Raw genomic sequence first — 21,280 nt, 5'->3', positions numbered from 1 at the left:
TAGCGGACCTCCCAGTCACACTAGTTCCAGCTTCAGCCAGCAGGAGTTGCTATAGGTAGTGGAATTGGAGTGCTGGCTGTGGCTCACGGCTGCTGCAGCGCCAGCCTCCCCCAGTCGGAGTCGCTGCCGGTAACAGTGTTGGCATGCTGGCTGGCTCTCGAGCTGCTGCAGTCCCGGCTCTCCCAGCAGTGGCTGAGAGGGAATGGGGTGCTATCCGGGAGAACTTAGAGGCGTCCGCGCCAGGGCTGGAGCGCTGACAGCTCAGGACCCGACACTTGCTGCAGGTGCAGGTCCCAGGGCAGGGTTTTCCAGCACAGCCGCTTATAGGTGTGATTCATCCCAGGGAGCTGATTCCAGTAGATTGAGGGGTGCATCCCCGGCCCTCTCTTTGTCCTGAGGCCAGACTCACCCCTGGAGTCAGTGGCGTAGCACCAGGGATGGATTTTGCAGCGTGGGTGTCCTGTCCATTCACCCCGAATACCAGGGTGTCTCCTACGGTGTGTCTTTCTTCTCCCCAGCAACCAGCCGCAGCACAGAGAGTGCCTCATCTCAAGGCTCCGGCCACAGTCGCAAACCCGAGAAGCCGCAGCAGCAGCCTGGCCTGTGGTACCTGGCGGCCCCACCCCCTGGCACAGCTGTCAACTGCATCCCAACAGTGCCCCTGCTGCCTTACTCGCCCTCTGTACTGTAAGAGCGGCCCACGCCACATTGGTTGGGGTTACTGTGGGGAGGGATGTTCAGAGTTTCCTTCTGGGATTGTGGGAGGCAGCCTGGGATCTCTAGGGCCAAAGCAGAGCCTGTGGAGGGGAAAGATGGTCCAGCGGTTGGGGCACTAAGTTGGGACTTGGGAGAATGGCTTTGGTTCCCTGCTCTGCCACAAACATCCTGTGTGACCTTGGTCAAATCGCTTAGGCCCAGATTTTTTAATCTATTTAGGTATTGCTCCACTCAGCGTTGCCAAGCCTAAGCGATTTAGGCACTTAGAAGCTTCAGCTGGAGTGGTGTGTCCCGTTTTGGGCACCACACTTTAAGAAAGATGTGAACAAACTGGAGAGGGAACAGAAATGATAGGTTTGGGAAACCTGACCTCTGAGGAAAGGATACAAAAGGGGGCACGTTTGTCTAGAGAAGAGAAGGCTGAGGAGGGTATAAGCCTTCCAATATGGAAAAAGTTGTTTTAAAGAGGACAGTGATCAATTGTTCTCCGGGTCCACTGAGCGTAGGACAACGAGTAATCAGCTTAGTTTCCAGCATGGAAGATTCAGGTTAGATATTAGGCAAAACTTTCTAACTCTGAGGGTAGTTCAGCTCTGGAACAGGTGACGGAATCCCCATCCCTGGAGGGTTTGGAGAACAGGTTGGACAAACGCCTGTCGGATGATCTAGATTTGCTTGTTCCTCCCTCAGTGCACTGTATTTAGTCTTTGTTTTGGTTTTTTTTCCAGCTACTGTTCTCCACCAGCACCTACCTCAGTCCCCGGCTCAGCTGGCCTGGCTGCTCATTACTCCAGTGAGTACAGAGTGGCAGAGCTGAAGCCCTGGGCCGCCCGGCAGCAAACCCATGGTCGCCACCACTCCCTGATGCTTGACTTTGACGACCTGGAGGACCTCAACTGGTCCCTGAGCCAGGCCGTGGAAGCCGCCAAGAGCATGACATTCACCACCAAGCAAATGAACAGGTCGCTGACCTCTGAACTGAGCAAGGCAAGGCGCCTAAGGGGATCCTGCCTCTTCTGACAGAACCTGGAGTCGGCGTCCTCTGGGGCCTGGCGAGGACAGTTTGAGCTGGCAGGCTGAGCCTCTCCAAACATCTGGAGATAAGCCCCTAGCATACATCTGGGGAACTGATTTGCCAAAGAATGCCTAGGCTGTCCCTCAGCTTCCCACTCCTTCCAGTAGGGCTGGAGAGCCATCCTCCAGGGCCTGCGGAGCCTGTGACATACTGGAGTCTCCGCGCGGGATCCGCAGAGGAAGCTAAGCCTGCAGAGTCCTCTCTCCACCCTTCTCCAGAGCCTCCTCAGCCCGCATGTTACAGTTGCCTTCAGCCTCAAGCCTCTCTGCTCAGCGGGACCGGAGCTGCCGTTGCACTGGGGCATCTCACCTGCCCCTCTCCTCTTGGCCAGTAGCTTTCGGTTGTTGGTGGTTTTCTTAAAGGATCAAATGTTAAGATGAAGGAAGACAGTGAAAACCTCGGGACACGTGGCTGGGCAGAGAGCTGCCCTGGCCTCCCGGGGGCCTGAGACCCGCACTTTAGAATACCCCTGGCCTTGTCCCTAGAGAACACCCTACTTTTAAGTATCATTTTAACTCCCCTTCCCCTTCTCCCTATTGGCCAGCTTGGAGATGGACACCAGCCAATGGCTTACCATCGCACTGTGAGATCCCACCCCAAGCCCCTTGCAGAAATTCCCAGTTGGTCCTTACCCCACCTTGCGTTGCTAAATCAATCCATTTCCATGTGGATCTGTCCCAGTACACCACATCAGAGGGCTACCGAGGCACAGCCCAGCTGGGACAAGCTCTGTTTACAAGCTGAGCCTTTTCACGCGTCGCTCTTGTTTTGTGTAGGCCCTATCAGAATAAGGCTCCCCTTGCAGCAAAGGTTACCTCAGAGTGCTTGTGACGGACAGGATACATATCTCTCTTTTTCTACGTTCATCTCAAAGGTGAATGGAGGAGGATCAGATGTTTATGTGGAATTTTATTGTTTTTCTACCTGGTTGCTCCTGGCTGTTGTTGGAAAAAATGAAGGACATTCCCATCAGGGCAAGCCCTAGGCGCCATCTTCACCAGACCAGGGGTTCATCCCGCCCTGTCTGACCAGCTCCAAAGCTGCAATCGCATGTCTATTAACTCTTCGAGTGCCTTAGGGGGTGCAGTCCACAGCTCGGGAGGGATCAGTCTTTGGGCAGCAGCAGGCAAAGGGTTAAAGGAACATTGTCCAGATAAGACGTGCCCATCCCAGCAGTTTAGATGATTGGAGCGGAAACAATTTTTAGCCACTTCTTTGGTAATTTTCACCATATCTGCTGTTTCTGGCTTTGCTGTGGGGGAAAGGAAGCACAAACGGTCAGTTTCATTTTCTGTTTCTAAGGCCTGATCCTGAGAGGCATTGAGCGCTCTTGCTTCTCCTTGAATTTGGGAGAAGTCATAGGAGCTCAGCACCTCTTGAAGGTCAGCCACGCGATTAGATCCCCGCACTGATTCTCCCAGGCTAGCCCAGTGCTGGAGCTGGCCAATGCTGCATCAGTTTTTGGTTTAACCTTGCTTTCATTGGCACTTATTTTGAACTCTCACAACCATTTCTGTGGAGATGAAGACCCAAACCTGCAATCAGATCCACTAGGGTGCCGTCCCCTTCTCCTCTTGCCCCCCCCCCCCTTGAGGAGAGCTGATAGAAAAATATGTAAGTGTCACGCAAGTGTTCATTTTCTCTACATTTTTTAGTGAAAAATGTCAATGTTTTCCCACTTTCCACTGGAAAAAAATCTACAGCCAGAAATATTTCAGTTTTTGGTTCTTCCTCCTTTCTTTCTCCTTCTTTCTCTGCTGCCACTGAAAAGACAAAGGAGGAAGGAAAAAAGAAAATAAGCGCTAGAGGGATCAATAATTGAAAAATTTAAAGCAAAAAAAAATAAAAATGCTGTTCCAAAGTTGGAAAATTACAACCACCACCCCAACCACACATCTGCGAAAATGTTCAGGGTTTTTTTGGGGAGGAAGGTGATTTTTTCATTGGAATAAAAATTCAAATGGAAAGATTTCAGCCACTCTATTGACATCAGTAAGGTTTTTGCATGTGTGTAGGAGTCTGTCTTTCTATCCACCTGTCTGTCCATCCATTCCCATAATAACCATCTCTCTATCTACCTATCTCTCTATCTAGCATCTGATTTCAGGATTGTCATCTAGGTTTGTAAATCCCCCCTTAAAAAAAGAAAAAAGTTTTAGCCAAAATTGGACACTGTCCCTTTAAAACCACAGATCTTTCTGCCAACTTAGATTTCGGGTTTGGCTTATATCAAGCTGTTTGATCCCCTTAAAGACGCGCCTGTTTGCATGTTAATATTTTTAATGGAACATTTCTCATTGTGGTAGCTGGTGAGTGGCTAAATCACTCTCTCTTCAGGTTTTGGTTGTGTGTGTACGTGTGTGTATATATATTCAACATAATCCTTAGGGCATTTCACTTTTTACATGTAATTTATTGTTTTTTTAAAAACTGTTCTTACTGTGTGTGTGCTTTTAAATCTGTGAGGGGTGGTGAGCAAATTCTGCTCCAGCCTATAATGGTCCTTGTCTGTGCAAATGGTGCATGTTTGCATTGGGGCTGGGGCCAGAGGGTCACCAACCAATCAAGCCTCCTTGGAAAAGGTAGGAACAGGCTCCCTCTACAATGCAGTAGCAGCCAGTTGCTGGTCTGATAATAGGACTTGATCAGGACTTTGCAGAAGGAGAATATAGCACAGGTACTGTTGAGACTGTATCCTGTTGCATGTTAGCATGGATCAAAGCACGTGCTTGGACATAGGAGGAAATCTCTGAATGAAGGTACATCCCGACATTGCTCCCTGTGGTACGTCATGCCGTCGAAATTTAAAATGCAGTAGATTTAACTCTCAAAAGCTGTCCTAGCAGGGCCTTTCCCTTATTCCAGCTTGGGTGGCTGTTTCGTGAACAGGTCATTCAAACTCTTCCAGCAAAAGTGGTACTTACTCTAGTTTCCAAATCAGCAGCGTAGGGAGAGTTTGACCATCCCTTTAAACACTGAACTGTCTGACGCTCAAGTGCCATCTAAACCCCACGAGGGGATGGAGCCTGGGCGTGGGAGTTAAGGTTGCTTGGGGCTTGTCCACACACAGACGTTGCACTGGTTTAACACCACAGAATCATAGAAGATTAGGGTTGGAAGAGACCTCAGGAGGTCATTTAGTCCAACCCCCTGCTCAAAGCAGGACCAACACCCACTAAATCATCCCAGCCAGGGCTTTGTCAAGCCAGGCCTTAAAAACCTCTAAGGATGGAGATTCCACCACCTCCCTAGGTGACCCATTCCAGGGCTTCACCACCCTCCTAGTGAAATAATGTTTCCTAATATCCAACCTAAACCTCCCCCACTGCAACTTGAGGCCATTGCTCCTTCTGTCATCTTCCACCACTGAGAACAGCCGAGCTCCATCCTCTTTGGAACCCCCTTTAGATAAAACTAAATCGCTATGTGGACACTCGTTGATTTTAAACCAGGCTTGCATTGGTAAATTTAGAAGTGCAAGGTAAGTCATGATAAGCTGGAACCCAATTAGAAGAGGGTATGTGTATGTGCACACTCTTGCCTTGGTTTAAAGTCACACCTTTAGTCAAACCCGGGCAGGCTTATGTGCAGACAAGATTTTCAACAGTGACTAGTGATTTTTGGTGCCCAACCCTACACCCTTTAAAGATGGCTGAATTTCAGAGGGCAGGTTATCAGCACCTCCAAAAATCAGCCCCCTTTCAGATGGCTCAAGCTGGACATCCCAAACTTAAGGCTCTCCTAAGCTCGAGTTACTTTTCAAAATCTTGACCTAGGCCTTAGACTATGTGCTACAGCGTATGGGAAAAAGTCACCATTTTGAGCTGTAGCTCACGAAAGCTCATGCTCAAATAAATTGGTTAGTCTCTAAGGTGCCACAAGGACTCCTTTTCATTTTGGCCTCTGTGAGAGATAATAACCTCGTCTTTCCACATCTCCGCTCAGGGTCTGTACCACGCTCCATGACACACGTTTCGTCTGGCCCAAATGTAACTGTGCACACAAGCCATCTATCATCAGGCCATATCTCAAAATCCCTGCTGAAGACCAAACTCCCATTGACTACAATCAGAACATTCTTGGGGGTAGAGTGACCAGATGTCCTGATTTTATAGGGACAGTCCCGATATTTGGGGCTTTGTCTTATGTAGAAGCCTATTATGCCCCACACCCTGTCCCAATTTTTCACACTCGCTGTCTGGTCACCCTACTTCAGGGGAAGGGTTAGTCTCAGAAAAATCATGAAGTAAAGGGTTTTGGGAATTGATCCTGAACGTGTGGCTTTGTTTATATGTAGGACCTACCCCAAGTGCCCCGTTTTAAAAATTATTTATTGCTTATTTTTTTTTTAGTAGTATTATAATCCAGTTGTGGCTGTTTTTAATGCACAAGGCAAGTTAGCAGGTCTCACTCTTTTTAGGGACCTCACAGAGCCACTGAAATTATGTCCCATCACAGACAGAGTCCTGGAACAAGGGGAAGTTGTGGTCGATCCATAAAGCTTCAGAGCTTGCATAGTGAAACTCATCTCAAACCACCGCTGACAAAAAATGGAGTAGCTTAACAGAGCTGGTCTGAACTGAACTCTGGGGGATATTTGGGGGGCAGTTTCTTAAAATGTGTGTTTGTGTGAGAACCTCTGTCCATGTAGACAACGGAACCCACTGACAACAGCCTCGGCTATATAGTGAGGGACAAAGAGAGGCCCCGTTTCCGTGCAGCGCCCTGAGCAATTCTCGTTGAAATGTGAAAGCTTTGCTTAGAGTGAAGTAATTCTGTGTGAGGGTTTTTTTTAAAAAAAAAAGATTGCTAGAAGAGGCTTCCATTTGGCAGACCAAATTCAGGCCTGGTTTGAAGGATGCAATGCCATTGACTTATAGAGGAATTGCACACACAGCTTTGAATTTTGCACATGTCCTTGTTTTCTTATCGCAAAGCTGGTTGTACGGTGGCCAAGAGCCCCCAAGCTCTTGAAACCAGGACACTGTGGTTAATGCATCCTCGCTGGGAGAACACAAGACATCCGGGTGTGTGTATTTAATTCTAGGAACTGCAAGAACAAGAAGTGACAGTTACGTTTTCAGCATCTCCTGGTTTTGTAATGAACTAGCAGAGCCATTTGACGGTATTTTGTAATGAGATAATTGCCTATTTTTTAATGAAATAAATTTGTTTGTTTTTCAAACCGTGTCTCTCTTGTGTGTTTTGGATACAGCCTTGAGCTTCAGGGAACCCAGCCTTCCAGCTAGCTATTACTTATACATTACTGCTGTGGCTGGGAGGTCCCATTGTGCTTGGGGCTGTACGTACACATAGTTAGAAACAGTCCTGCCTCAAAGACTTAAATAGCTAAGACAAACAGTGGCTGGGAGGGAAACGAGAGACACAGCGAGGAGAAGTGACTGTCCAAGGTCACACAGCAAGTCAGTGGCAGAGCAGAGAATAGATCCCAGGGGTCCTGAATCTAAAGGCCCAGCTTTTTCATGGTATTTAGGTGCTTAAGGATGCAAATAGATAATGATGAGGATTTTAAAAAGCATCTAGGCACTTAACTCCAATGGGAAGTAGATGCCTAGGTGTTTTTGAAAATCTCACTAGTACTTTTAAAAATCTGGCGTGATGCCCATGCCCTGCCCACTAGACCACGCTACCTCTCTGCCAAGCTTTAGCTTCAGTTTGGGGTCACCAGTGGAAAGGCTACTTTGTTTCCAACTCCTGATTGCGGGCCAAGGGGCCATTCTGATTTCACCCCCACTAGGGGTTCCAATTCTCCCCAGTGCTGCTGAGATCAGAATCTGAGCCACTCAGTCACCCTTACAAGGCTGGTATCTCTTAGAGACAGCGCAAGCAAAGGCAAGCCTATGGCATTTAGGTTCCTGGATGGGACTGGATGTACTCTGTTGCAGACTTTTCCATAGCTCCCAACATCCTCCATGCATCCACCATTTCAAAACTAACCATGCTCCATTGAGATAAAGGGATGGAAAAGGACACCAAGCCACGCTGATTATCCAGAGGTTGCTGAGGGCATAGAAACCTGCCGATATTCAGGAGAGCCAGCATATGGTGTGTTTTGACTGTAACCCAACGATAGCAATGGATAGCTATCCACTGTAACCCAACCATAGCCTGGAAATGTGGGGCAGCCAGGAGCAATGGAAGTTTACCCTATGCAGTTGTGGCAGAAGAACCTGGAAATGGTCACGCTGGGTCGGACCAATGGTCCATTCAGGCCAATATCCCGTCTTCCAAGAGTAGTCGGGGCCAGGTGCTTCAGAGGGAATGAACAGAACAGGGCAGTGATTGAGTGATCCACCCCCTGTGGTCCTGTCTCAGCTTCTGGCAGTCAGAGGTTTATGGATGCCCAGAGCATGGGGTGGCAATGTCCCTGGGTCTCGTTGTAAATTAGGATAGCTGCAAGGGTGGTCGGAGGCCTCCACCAGCTCTGCCAATGCCTTGGCTGAGCAGGGAGGTGGCTAGCCATCTGAAATGTGCAGGGACGATGGCTAAGCTGCTATGTCCTGCTGGCACTATGATTCCTCTGTCTGGACCAGTATCCTGCCCGTCTGCATGGGTGCTTGCCTGGGGCACACCAGCTCCTCAGCCCGTTAGGGGAATACCTTGGCTAATGGATAAAGGGGCCTAATTCTGGAGCACATAGCCAAGGCAGAGGGCAATGAAAATTATTAGGGGGCTGGGGCACATGACTTACAAGGAGAGGCTGAGGGAACTGGGGTTATTTAGTCTGCAGAAGAGAAGAGTGAGGGGGGATTTGATAGCAGCCTTCAACTACCTGAAGGGGGGTTCCAAAGAGGATGGAGCTCGGCTGTTCTCAGTGGTGGCAGATGACAGAACAAGGAGCAATGGTCTCAAGTTGCAGTGGAGGAGGTCTAGGTTGGATATTAGGAAACCCTATTTCTCTAGGAAGGTGATGAAGCCCTGGAATGGGTTCCCTACAGAGGTGGTGGAATCTCCATCCTTAGAGGTTTTTAAGGCCCGGCTTGACAAAGCCCTGGCTGAGATGATTTAGTGGGTGTTGGTCCTGCTTTGAGCAGGGGGTTGGACTAGATGACCTCCTGAGGTCCCTTCCAACCCTGATATTCTATGATTATGATAAGGCATCCAGGCCCTATCATACAGCTGGAAAGATTCCAAAGATCCCTTCCCCCAGCACCAGGGGCTTGTATTAGACAGCTAAGTCCAGCCTGACCTCATCTCAGATCATAAACTACCACAACCCCCCCAAAAAAGGAGTGCTTGTGGCACATTAGAGACTAACAAAGTCCTCCTCCGCTTTTTGCGGATACAGACTAACATGGCTGTTACTCTGAAACCTGCCACAACCCCAGTGTGTGTTGATCCTCCAGGCCCTTCTGCCTGTAAAACAATAGGGAGTTGGCTGGAAAGTGAGATGGGGAGGAGGGGGAAACGGCAAAATTTGCCTTACATTTTCTCACCAGAAGTTGGCTGGCTGGGACATGGCATGAAGTGCAGATGTGGTTGTCTGGCTCACTGCCCCCCAAAATGGACCCGGCTGAGGGGTCCTGTTCTCTGCACCTGCAAGCTCTGTTTTAGACCGTGTTCCTGTCGTCTAATAAACTTCTGTTTTACTGGCTGGCTGAGAGTCACGTCTGACTGCAGAGTTGGGGTGCAGGACCCTCTGGCTTCCCCAGGACCCCGCCTGGGCGGACTCGCTGTGGGAAGCGCACGGAGGGGCAGAGGATGCTGAACGCTCTGAGGTCAGACCCAGGAAGGTGGAAGCTGTGTGAGCTGTGTGTCCTGAAGACAGGCTGCTCACAGAAAGGAGACTTCCCCAGAGTCCTGACTGGCTTCATGGGGAGCAGTTCCAGAGCATCGCCCAGGGACTCCGTGACAACTGGTGGCAGACAATTTTTCCCGGCAGCTCCAAGAAGATGAACGGGCCCCAGCGCAGAGCAGTGTACCCTACATGCAGGAAGGTGGCGGGGGGGCCTCTAGTGGACCGTGTGTGCAGAGATACAAGACTTACCAGGCCTTGGAAGTTCACGCAGGTGGGAGCTAGGATTCGCCGTGTAACAGCTCTGCCCTGGGGAGCTCTGGAACTGCTACCTCGACAGGCTCAAGGTTTGTTTCCATGACCTCTGCTTTTCCCACTCCTCGCAGGTGTTCGCACACTCCGTGCGTTTCTTTAGCTCTTTCCCATCGCAAACAGTGCAATGCTCTTTATCAAACGACCCTCTGCATGCAGCCCAGTGCCCCTGAGCGCGGCGGGGTGGGGGGCGCGGTTGCTTGAGGTAAGGCACCTGATTTCAGCGACGTGCTTACTGCAGTGTCCCTCCTGCTAGGGATGTAGCAGGCCTCCATTGTACACAGCAGACGGCATGAGCCTGAGGAATTCAGGGGCAAAGTGCCCAATGACTTTATCAGGTGCACAATGACTAACCCAGTCTCTCCAAGTGCTGGCCGGGACCCAGTGTCAGGCGTGGCATTTGACACTCCCACCTGCCCTCCCCCGTCACACCTGCCCCCCTGCTCGCCCACAGCCGGGCACACAGCAGCCATGACCTTGCCATCGCACCGCCACGGGGACTGGTGCCATTGTAGTGCCCACTGAACGGGCAGCTCGAGGGCCCTCGGCTCTCCCTGCTAGCTCAGAGCCATCCAGTGGCAGCACCAGCAGCCCCTGTTGGCGGGACCCCGATACTGGTTGCAGGCTCCCCCCGATCATGGACACCAGGCTCTCCCATTCCTTCAGATGCTCAACCCCATTGCACCCAGCTACCGCAAGCATCCCCCTCCCCCCGAGCTTCCCGGCTGCCCACTCTCGGTGGAGACTGGCGCAAGGTCTCTGGGCATGTGCAGATGACCACAATGGGTGTTGGGGGTGGGAAGTTGAGGGGAGGGAAGCAGAATGGGGTGGGGGGGGAAGAAACACCACCACAATCCCCACCCCCGGGAGGCATCTCCAGCCCCATTGCAACAAATAGGCTGTGAGGGGCTCCTCACAACTCAGCCGCTACGCAGTTCTGGGTCAGTTGCTCTTTGTCCGCAGGGAGTGGAAGAAATTGTCCTCCAGTCCCTTCCAGACATTCAGCCCTGTAACAGAGGCTCGGTGTCCTTAAAGCAGGGGCGGGCAAACTTTTTGGCCTGAGGGCCGCAGCGGGTTTCTGAAATTGTATGGAGGGCCGGTTAGGGGAGGCTGTGCCTCCCCAAACAGCCAGGCATGGCCTGGCCCCCGGCCACTAGCCGACTCCCACTGCTTCTCGCCCCCTGACAGCCCCCCCGGGACCTCTGCCCCATCCAACCACCCCTTCTCCCTGACCCCAGACCTCCCACCCCTAACTGCCCCCCGCCGCCTCATCCAACCCCCACCTCTACTTCCTGACTGTCCCCCCCGGGACCCCTGCCCCCATTCAACCCCCCCTGTTCCCAGCCCTCTGACCACCCCAGCCCCTGACCACACCCCCCCCCGAACTCCCCTGCCTTCTATCCCCCCCACGAACTCCCCTGCCTTCTATCCCCCCCACCCTTCTTCTTCAGGTCTGGGGGGATTGATGACATCTGTGAATATTTTTTTTAATCGGCTGTGGATTCATTGAAATTGATGGAAGTGGATCAAAATTTCAACCTCTGAAAAGGGAGGGGGAATGAACAATAAAAGTTGCAATGTTTTCCACCCTCTGTTTTGCAACCAGATCTGCTTCCGAGAGTGGGGCTAGAGGGGACGGGGGGCACTCTCTTCATGTTCTAACCAACCTTCCTTCCCCCTCCCCGCCCCCAACAGAAGACCCACTAGGCAGCCTCTTGCACCATGTATGGGAGCGTATTTATTTATTGACTCGAGTGCTTTCGTACAGAAGAACAGATATACACAGATGATATATGTTTGTGCTTCAACACTTTTCAAACACTTAAGATTCCAGTAAGTTTCTAGGTAAACAAGTTCCAAGACAAGATGCTTTTAAAATGTTTCCTTTTTGATAAATTATTTGTTTATATAAATAACTGTAACAGAAAAAAGCAATAAATGTCCAACAGACAAGATCCCGAATCAGGTACAACGCTAATTTAAAAAAAATAAAAACGAGGGGAAGGGGCAAGAGATAACGAACAAATATCAGTGCAAATGTTTACAGCCTTTGCCCTTATCTAATGTTATGGGCCAGGAACAGGGGAGATGACAAGGAAAAAATCGAAACACCTATGAAACCGAGAGATCTATTTGGGAAGGGCAGGGTGGGAGGAGGGGTTCAATTCCTTTTGGGGGGGGGGGGGAAGGACCTCTAAACTATCGCAGAGCAGAGGTGGCGGGCGAAAGGAAAAGGAAATAATTTGAGGAAAAGTAACAAGGTCTAGTTTACCCACTGTACGCCAAGCTTGTAAGAACATCACAAGACACCGTAACTAATATACACACAGTCCGCTGTGAGAGATGGACATGGGGAGGCCGGGTTGGGAGAGTTTGGGCAATTTCCACAGTCATGAACATTTCACTACTGGACGACAACAGCAGAAACGAACGGGGGAGGTACTACTAGGGCCAGTGCGGACGGGATCTTAAGAGGAACTGAGGAGGTGACGGCCTTTAGCTTATTTTTTTTATTCTTTTCTTTTTTTTTTTAACTTCAATACGGAGATATAAACAGCCTTGGTTTCATTAATTTTTTTGCAAGCAAAGAGAGACTTTTTTGACCCCACACGTTTAACAAAAATATGTCCGTATACAGATATTTTTTTTTTTTTTTTTTCTTTAAGGAATATGCCAAACTCAGGCTAGGAAGGAAAAGGTTTAAACCATTGGATAAAGGATGCAGTATAGTGCAGCCCTAACTAGCAAGGATGTCTGGGCACCAGCAGGTTTGGGCTCCGCCTCTAGGGGGTGTTATTTTGTGGTGAGAGGTGGGGCTAAAATGTTCCTTCTTTCTGTCTGCAAAATAACCCTAGAATCCCAATTTAAAGCTTGGGAGGGGGGGCTAGTCTCTAGTCCCAACTGCCCAATCATTGACCGGAGCTCAGCCATTTCCCCCATTTCTACCCCTCCCCCCCCAATCAGCGCGGTGCACCGTTTGGCTTTTACCCCTTCCTCTGAAACATCAAGCAATGACCACCTGCAGAGTCAGGCTACCAGCCTAGCTAGACCAATGAGCTGATTGGTACGTAGAGTGACCAGATGGCCCGATTTTATAGGGACTGTCCCGATTTTTGGGTCTTTTTTTTATATAGGCTCCTATTACCCCCCACCCTCTGTCCCGATTTTTCACATTTGCTGTCTGGTCACCTTATTGGTACATGCAAATCTAACCCCCACCTCCCAAACAAAGTCCTGATTGGCTGTTCTCAGAAGCCCCGCCTACGCATGCAAAGCAAGAGGTCACCCCTCCCAGCAGCAATCTGATTGATCTGTCCAGATGTGCTCACCTGAACCTTGCTGGGGGAGAGGGGAGGGCTGGTCAACTTCTGTCAGCAGAGGATGCTGCAGAAGATTTGGGGACAGGTTTGCTGGAATTATGGGTAACCCCCAATTTAACATATTCCTGCAGGAAACACAAAATAACTGCACCTTTAAGAATCACATACACCCCCCAAAAAAATGGAGAAAAAACCCCAATGACAGCAGTAACGGAAAGAACTCTACCAAGTCCATATTCGAGCAAATCCCTATATGGAGCAGTTGTGTTTGCATCTGGGTTAGGACAAGCACACATCGCTGTAAATAATTCATGTGCATCCATCCAGCCTGGAAAAACGCTTTGGAAAATTCTTCTATAGCGATGGGTAAATGGGTTATTTGAAAATGAGTTTGGTTTGGGGTTTTGGGATACATACATAGAGCATAAATATTTTTGCATTTAGGGTTTTTTCTTTTTTTAAACACAATGCATTTTGTGTCCGCTTCCCTGCCCCCCACTCCCCAACACAAACACTTTTGCTTAAAATGAGGGGCAAGTGGGGGTGGGCAGGTTTCTAGAAACAAGAACAGGGAGAAAGCTCGGGGCTGGAGATGGAGCCGTGGCTCAGCAAAGTAACGGTTAGCGGGACAGCCAACGGGAGGACTGCCATAAGCCAGGAAGGTGGAGTCGTCGTCCTTTTGTTTGCTTTGTTTTGTTTTAACTGCTGGTTTCTTCATCTGTTTTATTCAGTTTCTTCAGCGTGTCCAGCAGTTTCTGCGGGGTGAGGATGTGAGTGGACCCTGTGGGAGGCAGAGGGAAGGACGGGTAGATCGTTAGCGCTCTGAAGGGTCAGTTCGGCAGCTTTCACGCTGCGATCCAGCCTGTGCACCCCATCTAAGAAAGGGCCTGGGCAGCCCTGCTCCCCCCGCATAGTGACGGCCGAGGCAGCAAAGTTAAGGTTGGTGTTTCAGGTGCTGGGGAGGGAATGAGCTTCCCGTTGGAGGGCTTTGGTACGGCCAGTCTGAGCATGGGAGGGTGCGCCCTCGCAGCTGAGCGTACGTCCACACTTGGAGAGGCACCTCGTTGGGCTGCCAGAGAAAGAGGCGTGTGGCTTGGTGGCAGAGCCCCCCGTCCGCCCTCCATGCTCCCTCGCGGCTGTATGGGTGGCCCCATGTCTATAGTAGGGATGGGGGGGGATGACAGGGCCTGGCGGGCGTTCGCTAATGCAGCTGGACTGCTTCGGCTGTAAAGCGCGCACCATGCTCGCTACCGCTCTGGAAGCGAGGGGGAGAGAGAGAGAGAGAGAGAGCAGGCATTGTGTGAGAGCAGCGTGTGTGCGCCCCCCCAAGCCCCCCTGCAAGGGCATCCCCCTGCCCCTGAACCTGCCCTCCCTCCCCAGCGATGGTCACTGCCTTGGCCAGGCGAGCGGAGGCCAATTCTAATCCCTGAGGCCTTACCTTGCACAGAGCGCACGGAACAGTAATGGAAATGCTTGCAAAAATGGCCGCCTACGGCACTAAGAGTGTCTCTATTGCGGAAAACGATAAAGGAAAGAAAAAGAAATAGACGGAGGCCTCTCCGCAAGAGAACTAGGTTCAGCAACGGAATGAGGCATGGAAGGTGTGGTGGGGGCATGGACGGCGTGGCGTGCATGGAGCGGCAGGCGTGGTGCGTGGCATGGACGGCACGTGCAATGGCGGCCCTCGGGGAAAGACACAACCACCACCACGGCCGCCGCCATCTCGGGCGGGAGAGGAGACCCACATGGAAAGTCGTCAGCACTTGAAAATGTGCCTCCCTTGAAAGATGGAGAACAGGCGCGGAGGAGAAAGGGGGGTCGCAGGAAGCTAGACTTATACAGGCAGGCAGAAGAACCTTCAGCCACGGGCTGGGCCTACATCCTTACATAAGGGAGGAAATCAAGGTGTGTCAGTGGGGCTGGTTCCTTTTGCCAGCAGCGAACGGCATCCTTGGGTAGAGAGGGTGCCAGTCGCTCGCTGGGTGCAGCGGCAGGAGATGCTGGAACAGGCCAGAGAAGAGAAAGAGCAGGGAACGGGAGTGGGAAGCCTTCACAAGCTGCCCTCTGAAACTGGGAACTGATCACTGCAGCAGGAACCTCTCCTGACTCTCCCTCATGGCACCCGTTCAGCATCCATGCAGCTCAGTCCCTGGCCTTGCCAGGCACCAGGCTAAGATATCCAAGACTGTATGCATGGTATGGCCAAGCAGACAGCCGCAACATCATTGAGGTCAACGGAATTATTCCCACATCTTCCTGCTGTCCCTGAAACCAGAAATAGGCCCCTGATCGCTCCCACCTCATGATATTTATACAGGGAACCCAACTCCAGCCCAGTGCAATGACTCCCAGCCCCTGCCTAAGGCATAGACAAATCCACTCCCACCCCAGGGACTCTCCCGAGCTGGGACTGCCCACCTTACCCAACTGCATCTGGTGGTTTTGTGACACGCACACACGTGCACCAGGGAGTAGGAGGCGTCCCATCCGACTCTTTTCAGTGGAGGAGTTAAGCCACGTTACCCACCCCCCTCTACTCTGGCTCACGTCAGCGGTGGGGAAAGGCGGGTGTACAGTGTATCCGAAACACTTGGTTAATGCAGAGAGTTGCATCTGAATTTGGGCTCGGGGTCCCCACGCTTGGTTGCTCTACAGAATGCTCTCACCCTGGCTGAGCGGCTGCAGGGTAGAGGGAGGGGACAGATGTGTGGCAATTTGGCTCATCCTCATCCGCACCAGGTTTGCCCCACAGACTCGGCCCCTCGTCTCAAGCCTCAGCAAGAGTGAACTGCGAGTTTCTCTTGCATAAGGCAACAAAGGAGGAGGTGGGGGAGAAAGAAGGGCCTGTCACTCTGTCGCTTTAACCCTGCTCCCTGCAATATGAACAGCAGCTCATATACTGCGAGGAGAGGCAACCTGGGCAAATCCCACCCACCCCCCACAGCAGATCTGCTTTATTTCCTTCTGGGAGCCCCCTGGCCTCTCCCCCCAGACTCCTTGCCATATTGCTTGTAAAGCACCAGAGATGTAGGCATCACTGGAAGGAAGCCGACCATCTGGGTTGACTTGTTTTTCACACCTTAGTCTGCCAATCCTGTGCTCGGCAGGCCGAGCTGCCCTCTTGGAGAAAGAGAAACGACTGGCAAGATGCTGGAGCTCTTCCAAAAGAGAGAGCAGCCCTCCCGGTGCTGGAATCGTCACCTTCGTCACATAGATCCCAAGAAAATTATCTGCTACAGAAAAAGTCCTAGGGGCCTGAAGATCCCCTAGGTCCCTGTATCTGATTGCCATCCCAAAGCATTCAGAAATCATGGGTCAGGATGCAAACATCATGAGATTTTAGAGAGTCATACACTTTGGGGGTTCTTTTTAGTTGCCTTCCAGTTTCTGAGGCCTTAGGGGCTCGTGTTTTCAAGCTTTCCTCTTCAACCAGGCTGGCTAGAAACTTACTTTAAAAGACAAACGTGAAAGACGAGAGTCTCACTTAATCACATGACTCCTGGAGCTGGGGCTTTAAGTAAAACAGCAAATACTGTGAAAGTTGGCAGCACTGTTAAAATACGTGGCGCTTTTGTACAGCTTTTCATCCAGAAATCTCAAGGCATTTCACAAAGGAAGGTAAATATCACTGACTCACATCCCCAAGGGTATTTAGGTGCCTACATTGAAATCAGTGGGAGTTAGGCTCCTAAATACAATTCAGGATCTGGGCCTAAGTGATTCCTGAAGTATTTGGGGATAAATGCTGCTATATGTGAGAGCTTCCCTCTCTTCTCTTCTGTCCCTGCCCCTCTGCAATGAAATCAATGGGGGGCAGGTGCCTAAACCTCTTGGAGGCTCGGGGCTGTTATCCCTATTGTGAGGAAACTGCAGCACAGAAAGGCAGAATGATGTACTCAATGATGTACACAACTGTGGCAGCCTCAGGACCAGAATTTAGTTTTCCTGACTCACAGTCCCGTGGTCTAACTGCAAGGCTGTGTAGTCTAGTGGTTCTCAAACCTTTCCAGACTACTGTCCCTCTTTCGGGAGTCTGATTTGTCTTGTGTACCCCAAGTTTCACCTCATTTAAAAACTACTTGCTTACAAAATCAGACGTAAAGCTACAAAAGTGTCCCAGCCCCACTATTACTGACAAATTGCCGACTTTCTCATTTTTACCATATAATTATAAAACAAATCAATTGGAATATAAATATTGTTCCTACATTTCAGTGTATAGTCTATAGCGCAGTATAAACAAGTCATTGTCTGTATGAAATTTTAGTTTATTCTGACTTCACTAGTGCTTTTCATGCAGCCTGTTGTAAAACTAGGCAAACAGCTAGATGAGTTGATGTTCCCCTGGAAGAGCTCAGAGTACCCCCAGGACTACACGTACCCCTGGTTGAGAACCAGTCTAGCAATTAGACCTTGGCACTGGGCGTCAGTTGTTATGGTCCAAGTGACGAGGCACTCAACAATGAGATACCACGCCTATGCATTTTATTACTCCTGTCCGTACTGCGTCGGACTCTGCACTGGATAAATCCCAAAGGCCTGTCCCAGCATGCCTTATAAAAACTTGGGCTAGGGTCTCTGGGAGCAGCCTCTTCTTCGGTTATTCTAAAATCCTGGTCAGGCACCTGGATGGGGATGTTCAGTACGGCAAATGACCCGGGTTCTAGCCATGACTCTGCCACTGGCTCTCTGCATGGACGGAACAGTCCCGCTCTTCCGGGCACTGGTGAGGTCTCAGCTGGACGACTGTGTCCAGTTTGGGCCCCGCGCCCAATGAAAAATGTGGACACGCATCCCCTGAAAGAAATAAACTATCTGTAGCACCAAACCCTGTGCCACCTGCCTGCAATCGGCATGCCACCAGCACCGATGAGAAACTCCCACTAGGGTACTTAAGATCGGCCGGAGCAATCGCCTCGCTTTTAACAAAGCTTTTGCTGTTTGCGTCCTGTGAAAGCAGAGATCCAGACCCCAGAGCAATGTTCAAGAAGCGGGTCCTGAACAGCGCAGCACAGACATTTGGGCTCTACCGAGCACTTCTCGTCCCCATCTCGTCTGACTGCAGACTGGATGGGGCATGGGTGTGTGATAAGCTGGGGACCCTGAGACAATCTGGCATCTCCAGTGCATGCCAGGTGAGCAGCCCAGGGAGGCAGAAGAGATGTCATTGCTATGGATGTTTTTCAACGCAAATGTATTTAGAGTCATGCTGTGAATTTGTGCAGCAAACTTGCCTCCTCAGATGCTTTTGCCTGGCAAACTTGGCAGTGGGGGAGGCGGTTGATGCTTAAATCTGAACCAAAAGACTTTGCACTGAAGAAATATTCGCCTGGATGCTAACATACGGTCTGGTAAAGCCAATTAAACTGATTCTCTCCCTTGCACCTGAATGACATTTGCACCCAACCTCTGGCCATGGACAGTGGCCCTTTAATACAGTGGCTGCTTGGGACTGTCAAGTTGGGACAGTGCATGAACGGACTTGTAAGCTCTGTAGGCCACAGGTCTGGGTTCAGATGATGAGAGTGGCCCGCAATCGGATCCAGTTTAAACAAAACTAAAGGGGAGCCCTTGGGCTCCTGGCCACCTTGATAATCACACTGACAATCCCTAGCATGTACTCGATGGGGTGACAGACATGGAGGGCAGGCAGTGCTGGGAGGGGCAGAGGTGCATTGTCTCTGCCCTGCAGCTCAGGGTGGCAGCACCGGTGACACGAGCGTTTGCCTGATCGGAACCGACAGGAGGACCTCGCCAGCAAGAGGCAGGAATAATTAACATCCAGCCACATCTGCATCAGTGCAGCTTTCGTTCACCTGATCCTTCACCAGCTGCTTCTAATAAACCGAGGCACTTGGAGCATTTCCAGGAGCATGAAGACAGTGTCACATCCCCTTTAGAAAACGGGCCAGTGCCATCTGGTGCTGCTCTACTCACATGCATGGAGGGCTCTTTAAGATTCTTTCCCCTACTTTCATACTTTCCTCATTTATTATTCCTGGGGGAATTCTGCACCACTGTGCATGCACAGAATTCATGTGCCCCACAGATTTCTTTGCTTCCCCGCAGAAAAATGACTTTCTGATGGGGAAGCAATGAGAAGCCACAAGAGCAGTCATGCGACCCTCCCCAGCAGTATGTTTTGGGTGCCTAGGGCAGCTGGCAGAGAGGTAAATCACTGTGGGGCGGGGGGTGGGAGGGTAAAGACCTGGCTGGTGGCTCCTACCCTGCGCCAGGCTCAGCTGCTAGTCCCGGCTGGGCTGGGGAGGACAGGACTTTCTCTTCCCCTACACAGCATCTAAGGCCAGGTCAGACCCACTCTCAGGTTGCCCCCCAGATTGCAGGAAGCTCTGCAAACTCCCCCCCCCCCCCCCACCCCCATTGCTCCTCAGCTGCAGGGGGAGGGATCAATGTACTGGGAGCTACTCCCCCATCCGCCCAACCCCCGTGTATCCAGACCCCCTCATACCCAGACCCTCCTGCTGAGCCTCACCCCTCCCACCCAGAACCCCTCCTGCTGAGCCCCACTTCCCCTGCACCTGGACCCCCCCAATGAGTCACCCAGATCCCCACCCCACTAAGCCCCAACCAGCTGCACCTGGATCCCCACCCCACTGAACCCCCCACACCCAGACCCCCCTGCTGACTCTATCCCCCCCACACACACACAGACACCCCCCACTGAACTCCAAGCACCTTCACCTGGACCCCCTCTGCAGAGTCCCATTACCGTTGCACCCAGAACTCCCCAACAAACCCCTGTGCATCCAGATCCCCCCCACATCCAGATCCTAGCACCAGAGGATTGAAATAGGCTATGGCAACACCCCAACATTCTCCTGTGGAGTGAATGTCAGAACGACGGGGACAGTCATCTGATGTGCGGCGGTGATTATTATCCAACAGTCATGTAACTCTGTTATTGAATGCTACAAGGAGTCTGTGTGGCCCCTACCACCTGGAAACCATGATTTGTCCTAACACCCGATCTGCTATGCATGTCCTCTCTGGATCCAACATAAGGGACTCTGTTGATTCAGCTACACATTGCTCAGCTCACGCTCCACATCCATGCATGTGCCATCAGGGCCTAACTTGGGCTGTAAATCCATGCACACACACTGATGGTCTGCAAATCACAAGATTCCCCACTCAGCTGCCTTAAGTGTAAGCGTCTCTCCAGTCAAGTGAAGGCCAGTGAACCATTGCCACCTGCATCTCTGTGACTACGTAATGGGTAACTAATGGCATGAGGATGCCGGCAAGTTCTGGCCATAAAGAGATTCATGGTATAGGGTTAATGGAGGCAGCACTGGACACATTTTCAAACCGGTAGTAAGAACTGCAAGCATTTTCTCATCAAAGAACCAAAAAAACAAAAGAAAAAAAAAAAGAAGAGTAGAAATAATAATAACTAAAGAAAAAAGAGTGACGGAAGAATCAAAGAAAACCCTTCCGAGTGGAAGAGTTTCTTTTCTTTAATAAGCTGCTTTTACTTTGTTTCTTTGGCTCTCACTCCATTGTTGGAGCCTGATCCTCAAAAGATACCCTAGTGGAGTCCCTGAAGTCGGGGTGCCTCAGGTCCATGAGAAATTTGGTGGGAGTAAGAATGTGAGTAGAACCTGTGAGAGAACAGAGGCGGGCTGACTTCTTGAACAGAAATAAATTAAAGGAACATTCCAACTTAGGCCTAATATTCATAATACACAGCAGGTGAGGATGGGTGAAAAAGCCAGTGAGAGACACAGAGAAAGATGGGGATAAATGTATGATTGGATAAGCAATGCCGCGTGCATTTACACATGAGCTCAGAGGCTGGTCTTACGCGGTCACCACTGGGCCTCCGTGGGTAACCAAGGTGTGTTGTATGAAGACAACAGCAACAGTTGATCATCTGTCTCCTCCCCCAGGCCTTGCCTCAGATTTCTGCTGGGCTGCTAAGCTTCTAACTAGGACCAAGGCCAGATCCAGGGCCACTGAAGTCAATGGGAGTCTTTCCATTGACTCCAGTGGACGCTGGGCCAGGTCATACGAGAGAAACCTTGAAGGGATCGAATGGACTAGACCTTAGTCAGAACCCTGCTTAGCAAAGAGGCCCGG

General features: G+C 50.8%; 2 protein-coding genes across 3 annotated transcripts in view; one reads left to right on the top strand and one right to left on the bottom strand.

The window, feature by feature from the left end:
- The window catches only part of AKNA (AT-hook transcription factor), a 55,609-nt gene extending 48,677 nt beyond the window's left edge, over nucleotides 1-6,932 (top strand). The window contains 2 exon segments of the mRNA XM_077836072.1: nucleotides 519-687; nucleotides 1,446-6,932. Coding sequence (XP_077692198.1) covers nucleotides 519-687; nucleotides 1,446-1,737 — 461 coding nt within the window. The 3' untranslated portion in view covers nucleotides 1,738-6,932.
- A 6,854-nt stretch (nucleotides 6,933-13,786) lies between these two features.
- STXBP1 (syntaxin binding protein 1) overlaps nucleotides 13,787-21,280 on the bottom strand; it is a 38,041-nt gene continuing 30,547 nt past the window's right edge. The window contains exon 18 of one of the 2 annotated variants that reach the window (XM_077835845.1): nucleotides 13,787-13,961. In XM_077835845.1, the coding sequence (XP_077691971.1) occupies nucleotides 13,879-13,961 (83 nt within the window). In that variant the 3' untranslated portion in view covers nucleotides 13,787-13,878. Of the gene's footprint in view, nucleotides 13,962-20,692; nucleotides 20,803-21,280 lie in introns of those variants that run through there. The other variant, XM_077835844.1, reaches the window with a different exon arrangement.

The sequence above is a fragment of the Eretmochelys imbricata genome, chromosome 16, assembly GCF_965152235.1.
Source record: "Eretmochelys imbricata isolate rEreImb1 chromosome 16, rEreImb1.hap1, whole genome shotgun sequence".
Taxonomy (NCBI): Eukaryota; Metazoa; Chordata; order Testudines; family Cheloniidae; genus Eretmochelys; species Eretmochelys imbricata.
The sequence above is the reverse complement of the archived record's forward strand: the minus strand, read 5'-3'. Positions and strand labels throughout refer to the sequence as shown.